Below are 8262 nucleotides of genomic sequence, written 5' to 3' on the forward strand. Positions count from 1 at the left end.
AACAAAAAACATGCAGCCCACGGCCCCTAAAAGGACAGCCATGGGGAGCCAGAACAGCAACCAGTCCTCTACCCCACCCCTCAAGGGTGGCAGCTCCATAGGGATCTCTGAACCCTGCTGCAAACTACGCCAGTTGTAAGGCCAGGAGCCGCTATCGTGGCCATTCACATGCAGGTTCCCACTGGATTCGGGCAGACGGTAAAGAAACGGTGGAGTTGGAGTATGGTGGGTGTTGGGCAAATAAGTTTTAAAAAGTGATATATCTGTTTGCTCGCTTATAGTTTGTATTGAGTGTGGGGGACAGGCTGTAAGCAGGCCAGGTCATTATAGCCTAAGGCTTAGTTTTAGGACTAAGCTTTTCCCCACACCCTTGACTGATTGCATGATGTGGGATGGTGCACTCTCATGACTCCGACTTCGCCATTTCTTTACTGTCTGCCCGAATCCAATGGGAACCTGCATGTGAATGGCCATGATGGCGGCTCCGGGCCTTACAGTGGGCCATCCTGTTTATTGGTGTCTCACCAAGACAGGCAAGACACAAGAGAAGACAAGGGAAAAGCAGAAAAACTGCTTCTCCCATGAAGGGCAAAGGATGAGGGAAGCCCCTGCAATGCTGATAGCAGGAACCAAGAGAGCGAGCCCCTGGTCTGTCCCCATTTTATAGTGTAGAAATCAAAACCTTTAATCCAGTATACAGTTGTAAGGTACCAAAAAGCAGAAAATTGATATTAATATTCTGGGAGGGAAGATCAGGCTTTCTTATCAGGCTTTCCTGTCCCATCCTTCCTCTGGGGAGGGGAGGGAGAAGAATGTAGAAGTTTCTGGCTTGCAAGAACAATGAGTCATTCAGTTTTAAATCTAAAATAAAGGTTAACTGAGAAACTTCTCTTTCAATAGGAGGCAGAATTTACCTACCACCTTGCATTGATTGTAGTTCCTCCCCTTTCCTGGAATCTTGAGAGCAAAATACCTCTAGGCTAGTGAGGAAAGATGAACCCTAAAAGATTTGTAAATGTCTTTAATTGTGTTACCTTGAAATTCTTAATGTTTCTGTGTATCCCCTAAACAAATGTTGTCAGCCATGCCATGATGTCATGCTCTCCCCCACCTGCCTGTGTGTGATCAAGGGTATATAAGCAGCCCCTGAACTATTTTTGGGACTGCACGATTTGGGTCTGATGCCTCGTGTCAGCCATATGCGACCGGCATATTTAATAAATCTCCTCCTCTAATAAAACTCTTCAAAATTCATCTGGACTGGGTGTCTCTACGTGAACTTGATGAAATGAGGTACAGTGCCTTTCAGAATCTGGAGTGCGGTACTTTATAACAATACAAATAAGGAAGTCTCCGATACAAAGTCACTTATGTGAGGCATAAATGGGATTCCTCATTAGAGGGCACCACCCCCTGTTATGCAATCAGTCAAGGGTGTGGGCAAAAGCTTAGTTTTAAAACTAAGCCTTAGGCTATAATAACTTTGCCAGCTTACAGCCTGTCTCCCACACCCAAAGCGAGCAAACATACATGTCATATTTAAAAACTTATTTGACCAACACTGTCCCTTCCAATAAACAGCATCTCTAGGTGGCAGTCAGTGATCTTTAAAAAATTTATCTCCTGGGATATGCCAAATTCACCTGACGTGAAGCAAAGAGCTCATGGGGGCACATGAGGCTCTGGCCAGTACCGAGCACCAGGCCCAGGTCCCTGGGGTGGTCCTGTGTGGGCTGCTTTGGATTCCTGCCAGCTACGAGGTAAACACTGACCCAAACCATTTCCGGCTTCCGGGGTCTCCTGATATCGTCTTGTGGCTTCCATGGTCTGTGCCATGAATTTTCCTGAAGTGAGAAAACACTTCACATGATGTCATGAAAGCTCAAATGCTGAAAACCAAAAGAGAAGACAATTGAGCAAACTTACAGACTATTGTATTAGCAGTGTGGCACCCCTGTCTGGCACACCTGCCTAACACATGTTCCCCATAGTGTTGATTGATGCTCATAGCCTCTTTATAAGAGAAAAAGCCTGTCATATAGTAACAAATACTAATATTATATTAACAATTATTATTAGTTATAATAATATGATATTGATATAATATAGAAAACAGAGAGAGAATTCAGTATTTCCTCCAGCATGGTTGATTAACATTTCATTTTCTCCTGTATAATTTCAGAAACATTCAATCACACAACTTGTTACTGAGAGGTCCAAACTGTTTTATATCATTGCCAAATTTGGACAAATGTTTATCAAGTTTTTTTTCATTCATAAAAGAACAGCGGGATTGCAGGTGATTCCCACACATCACTTGAGCCCTTGTTGGGGTTTTGAAAAGGGTCTGAGCACGTGAGGATCCTGAATGTGGAGTTTCCTGAGCCTTAAGGTGGCAGATGTGCTCCTGTGCTGAGGTCCAGCCTTTAGGTCCCTGTCAAATGGGGCAGGAGCTCCCATCACACATCGGTCTTGAGGGGCCTGTGTGTGTCTCTGACCCAGAAATCCTCAGACCCTTGAGGGCAAACACTTGTGCAATCCATGTCCCCAAAAAGCCCTTAGAACAAAGGGCTTTAGTGCTCAGCTTTCTCCCTGGGCTCCACTCTCCACTGGAGTTGGATCTAAATGACTTTCTCTCTTGCCAGCATTTGAGTGGTCTAAAGAAAATTTAAAAATTATCATTTCCCAGAAAGTTCAGTAATTTCAGCTGGAGAGTAGGTCGCCCCAGTCACCAGGACCAGCTCTGACCACGATGGCTCCTGGGTGACCTCCCTCTCGACTTAAACATCATCTGTAAGGTGAACACTTTCAGAGTCACATCTGGACAAGCCTCTCAACCACTGGTGGCCTCGGCAAATCCAACTTCGGAGCTCAGGTAGAGGTGAGAAATAATGGTTTCTCAGCCCCCTTCACACCCCTTACAACCTGTGGGGCCAGGGTCCACTTCCTGCCTTGGCCAGAACTCACTGGCCCACGGCTTCCTGTGCGGGGTCCTCAGCCCCACCTACCACACAGCTGGTCATTTCCCTCCCTGACCCGGGGACCTGGACCCCTCTGCCCTGTCAGATGCAGACATGCTGCCCCTGCTGCTGCTGCCCCTGCTGTGGGGGGGTGAGTGGGCCCAGGGAGGGGGGAGGGGCAGTTGAGAGAGGGGCCAAAACTGCAGTTGAGACCCTGTGTCCCCACAGGGTCCCTGCAGGAGAAACCAGGCTATAAGCTCCGAGTGCAGGAATCGGTGAGGGTGCAGGAGGGTCTGTGCGTCCATGTGTCCTGCTCCTTCTCCTACCCGCGGAGTTTGGTCCATTCCCCCAGCACACTCTACACCTACTGGTACCTGCGTGGAGACAGGTCATATTACAATGATCCTGTGGCCACAAACAACCCACGCAAACCAGTGATGAGAGACACCCAGGGCCGATTCCTCCTCGCGGACCCCAGGAACAACGACTGTTCCCTGAGCATCAGAGACGCCAGGATCAGCGACACAGGAACCTATTTACTCCGAGTGGAGAGAGGAACTTCTGTGAGATACAGTTACCAAGATAAGAAGCTGAGTTTGCAGGTGACAGGTACTGGAGGGGCCCAGGGGAGGACCCTGAGACATGGGACCCAGAGTTAGAATGGGAATAGGACACTGGGACACTTCCTGTCCAGACCTTGCGCCCAGGATTGTCTCATGAGATAAGATAGTGGTGAGCTTGGGTCTTGAGGCATGGGTTTCTTTCAGGGCCACACTCTGGGTCCCTCCCCAGGTGCCCAATCACCTCCCTGTCTCCCCTTCAGTCCTGACAGAGAAACCCGACATCCATATTCCGGAGCCTCTGGAGGCCGCCACCCCACACAGCTGACCTGCAGCCTGCCAGGGGCCTGCGAAGGGGGAAGTCATCTCACCTTCTCCTGGGTGGGGGGTGCTCTTGACTCGGTGAATCTAAAGACTCCTGGCTCCTCGGTGCTCACTTTCACCTCAAGGCCCCAGGACCATGGCACCAACCTCACCTGTCTGGTGACACTTGTAGGAGCTTGTGTGACCACACAGAGAAGCATCCAGCTTAATGTGTCCTGTGAGTGCTAAAGGGATGGCTAGATTTCTGAGGGAAGTGGACTGGGGTTTGTGTGTGTGAATATGTGTGTGTGTGTATGTGTGTGTGTGAGTGTGTGTGTGTGTGTGTGTGTGTAGGGTAGAACAAGCTAAGAAAACACTCGTGCATGGATCTGAGTGCAGGTGGGGAGGGGTCAGAGGACAGCAAGCCCACCTTCCTGGTTCCTACCATCCTCCTTGGGTTCAGGGTGACTTCCATCCGCTCCTTCCCTCTTAAGCGGGGCCATGTCTTTCTGTCCCAGGTGCCCCCCGGAACCTCAACATAGGCATCTCCTTCAGAAATGTTACAGGTAGGAGGAACCTAGCTTTTCTGAGGCTGAGATTCTGGGCCCCTGAGATCCCCATGGGACTGAGGGGGGCATCACAGTTCCAGTGGGATCAGACCTGAGAAAGTGAGGATGAAAATCATCACCTTCCCTCCTTCATCTTGTGATGTTTTCATCTGTGTTCCACACCTCCGCCCCTGCATTTCTCTCCCCAAAGCCCTGAAGATTCTGCAGAACACCTCCTCCCTGCCCATCCCGGAGGGCGAGGCTGTGGGCCTATTCTGTGAGGCCAACAGTAACCCCCCTGCAGAGCTGAGTTGGTTCCAGGGGTCCCCAGCCCTGAACGCCACCCCCATCTCTAGCACTGCAACCCTGGAGTTGCCCCGCGTGGGGACTGCAGAAGAAGGGGAGTTCTCCTGCCGGGCTGGGCACCCGCTGGGGTCCCAGACTCTCTCTCTCAGTCTCTCTGTGGTCTGTGAGTGTGGGGACACCTGGGGGCAGGTCACCTGGGACCTGGGAGGGCAGAGGCACCCCTAACCCTGCTCCTCCCTCCCCACAGACCCCCCGCAGCTGCTGGACCCCTCCTGCTCCTGGGAGGACCACGGTCTGCACTGCAGCTGCTCCTCCCAAGCCCAGCGGGCCCCCTTCCTGCGCTGGTGGCTGGGGGCGGGGCTGCTGGAGGGGAACCACAGCAATGCCTCCTGCAGGGTCACCTCCCGCTCAGCGGGGCCCTGGGCCAACAGCTCCCTGAGCCTCAGCCAGGAGCTCAGCGCCGGCCTCAGCCTCAGCTGCGAGGCCAGCAATGTCCACGGGGCCCAGAGCGCCGCTGTCCTGCTGCTGTCAGTTCAGGGGCTCTAGTGGGGGACAGGCTTAGAGAGAGGAGTGGGTCACAGAGAAGATAGAGCTGGGGGGTGATTGCTAGAACAGGGCCTTCCATCTCCTGTCTGAGCAGAACCTACAGCGGGTTCTGCAAGGAGGTGGGGAGACAGGAGACTGAGACCTGTGTTGGGTGGTCTCACACCCTCTCCTCTGCAGGGAAGTCCGTGTCCAGGGCGGGAGTGGTTCCTGCGGCTCTTGGAGGTGCTGGTGTCATGGCCCTGCTGTCCCTGTGCTTGTGTCTCCTGTTCCTTTACATGTAAGTCTGTGTCCCGGGGATACAGGGAGCTGGGTTATAAGGGAGAATAGAGAACACTGGAATCCCACAAAAACAGAGCAGAGTACATCCAGAGGAGACTTCTGATGGGGAGGGGGAACGCAAAGAGGTAACAGCTTGTGTGAGGTAAAATTCTCACATATTTAAAGTGTACAGATCAATGACTTTTAATTTAGTCAGAGTTGGGAACCTGTTATCACAATCAATATTAAAACTGTTTTATTTAACCAAAATGATTTAAAAAAAAGCATAAAGAAACTTTACATCCCTCAAATATCACCCTCCCCCCATCCCTGCCCCAGCCCAGTCACCACTGACCGATGTCCTGTCTCAGGACCTGCCCATTCTGCACAGTTCATGTGAATGGACTCAATCAGTACATGGTCCTTTGTGACTGACTTCTTTCACAGAGCATGGTATTGTCAAGGTTCTTGTGTCAGTACTTTCTTATTTCCAAATAATATTCCATGGCATGGATGAGGCATATTTACTTGTGCATTTATTTATTGATGGACATTTGGGTTGTTTCTCTTCCCTGTTTATCATGAACAACACTGTAGTGATCTCTCTTGTACAAGTTTCAGCATGTAAGAGGGGCCTTTCATGATGAAAATTCAGTCTTGGTCACCCGGGGAATGTAGTACTCACTTGCATGTCAGGAGGGTCTCCGAGTCTGGTCCCAGGGTCTGGGTGCCTCAGTCATCCTGTCAGGGAGTGGGGGCCGCTGCCCACCTGTGCCTGAGCCACTCTGGCTGCTGACTTCTTCCCTTAGAGTGAGAGCCCGCAGGAAGCCAGCAGCCGGGAGACCCAAGATCAGGGATGGTGAGGACCCTGTGGTGGGAACAGCCACTTGGGTGAGTGGTGGGGTGTCATCTCATGCAGTGTGGGGGGCTGGGCATCTCCCTTCAATGAGTCCAGACCGAGCTCCTCAGCATCTCCCTAAACTCACCCCTCTGTGGTCAGCCGGACAGACAGATGGAAACTGACTTCCCCTCCTTCCCCTCCATCTCCCGGAGCCCATGGTCAGCCTCCTGCCCACCCTGCTGACCACTGAGCCCACCTCCCTCTGCTGAGTACAGGCTTCCGGAACCATCTCCCCAAAAATGTTACTTTCTACCTACTCTGAAAATATTACATCCTCTCTCTTCACCTCAGTTACCCTATCTGTAAATGGGGTTATTAAGAGTATCATTCATACTGTTTATGAAGAAGAAATGTGTGTGATCAGTAAACCCTCAATATGCTCTCATCAATTGTAGTGTTACAAAATTTTAAATAAGTGAGTGAATTGGTGAGTTCATAAGAACTGATGTGGAATAAAGGGATGAATAAAAGAGATTCATCAGCCTGATTGTTGGTGGCTCAGTGGTTAGAGCATCAACCTAGGATGCTGAAGTCACACGTTTGTAATCCCAAGGTTGCCGGCTTGAGCTCAAGCTCACCGGCTTGAGTGAGGGGTCATTGGTTTGAGGCTGGGATTATTCATATAATCCCAAGGTTATTGGTTTGAGCACAATGATCTCTGGTGTGAAGGTTAAGGTCACTGGGTTGAAGGTCAAGGTCACTTGCTTGAGCCCAAGGTTGCTGGCTTGAGCAAGGGGTCAATGGCTCAGCTGGAGCCCTCCAGTCAAGGCACGTATGAGAAACAATGAACAACTAAGGTGCCTCAACTACGAGTTGATGCTTCTTATCTCTCTCCCTTTCTGTCTCTGTATCTCTCTCTAGCTTAAATTAAAAAAAAAAAAGTTTTATCAGCCCTACTTCCCCACAGGACCATGTTTGCCTTATTCTCTGACTCCCTTCTCTCCCGTTCACTCAGGGTTTCAAGCAAAAGCCTGGGCCACACAGGCCCCCAGACCAAGCGGCACTTGCTGGGGATGCGCCTCCATCAGGGGAGAAGCAGGAGCTCCAGGGCACCAGCCTCAGCTTTCATGAGATAAGGCCACGGGAGCCTCAGGACCAGGAGGCCACCAGCTCCCCTGAGTACTCAGAGATCAAGAAGACAAGCAAGTGAAGACTCGCTCAGAGCTTGGTCCTGGCCGCAGGCATCACGGCCTCTCGGGGGAAGAAGTCAGGAGTAACTGATGCAGCAGGAGGAGACCTTGTGACAATATCAACATTAACTCCTGTGTGAGCATCCCCAGGCAGGGCAGAGAAGACAGGTGACGGGATGACAGTGACTTGTCTCACATGCAGGCTTCAGTGCTCCCTAAGGCATTGTCATGAGGTGATTCACTTCATTTCCGCCCCTCAATTTCCCTTTCTGTACAGCAGAGCCCAAGCATGCCATTCAAAGGTGGTTGTGAGCATGAAATAATAAATCAACACAGAAGTTAACCAACAGAGTGCCCGATCTAGGCGTGTGCTCAGGGCTTGCTGGTCTCTCTTTTCTTGAACAGAAAGGTCCTGCTGGCAAGTTCTTCTGAACCTCAGGGTGACCAGCTATAGACGACAGGTTGTGAACATGTTGGTGTCATTTGTCATCCCAGAGTTCTTCAAAGCCTCCCCAAGGGAAGCCCAGCCTCTCTCCCTGGTGGTCAATTTATGATAAGGTATCTTATCTTCTCTCTGGGGTCATGTGGACTCACTTTACCTGTACGTTCTTCCAATACCTACTGACTGCCAGTTCCTTCCCTGTCCCATTTACGGGGCCCCCACAGGGGTCTTTCCAATTGCCTGTGTACTGCAAGCAAAAGCTGACTGGGCATTTTATCCCCAATTAGGAAGAAGCAAGAAGGAAGCCC

General features: G+C 50.8%; 1 protein-coding gene across 1 annotated transcript; it reads left to right on the top strand.

Moving 5' to 3' along the window:
* Positions 1 to 3074: 3074 nt before the first annotated feature.
* LOC136399197 (sialic acid-binding Ig-like lectin 5) lies at positions 3075 to 7785 on the top strand. The gene is given in 11 exon segments (XM_066374158.1): positions 3075 to 3111; positions 3189 to 3569; positions 3784 to 3828; positions 3831 to 4061; positions 4342 to 4389; positions 4583 to 4840; positions 4925 to 5208; positions 5401 to 5431; positions 5434 to 5500; positions 6291 to 6372; positions 7338 to 7785. Coding segments are annotated over 11 exon segments (1659 nt in total). The 3' UTR covers positions 7533 to 7785.
* Positions 7786 to 8262: the final 477 nt, after the last annotated feature.

This window comes from Saccopteryx leptura, chromosome 3 (genome assembly GCF_036850995.1).
Source record: "Saccopteryx leptura isolate mSacLep1 chromosome 3, mSacLep1_pri_phased_curated, whole genome shotgun sequence".
Lineage (NCBI taxonomy): Eukaryota > Metazoa > Chordata > Mammalia > Chiroptera > Emballonuridae > Saccopteryx > Saccopteryx leptura.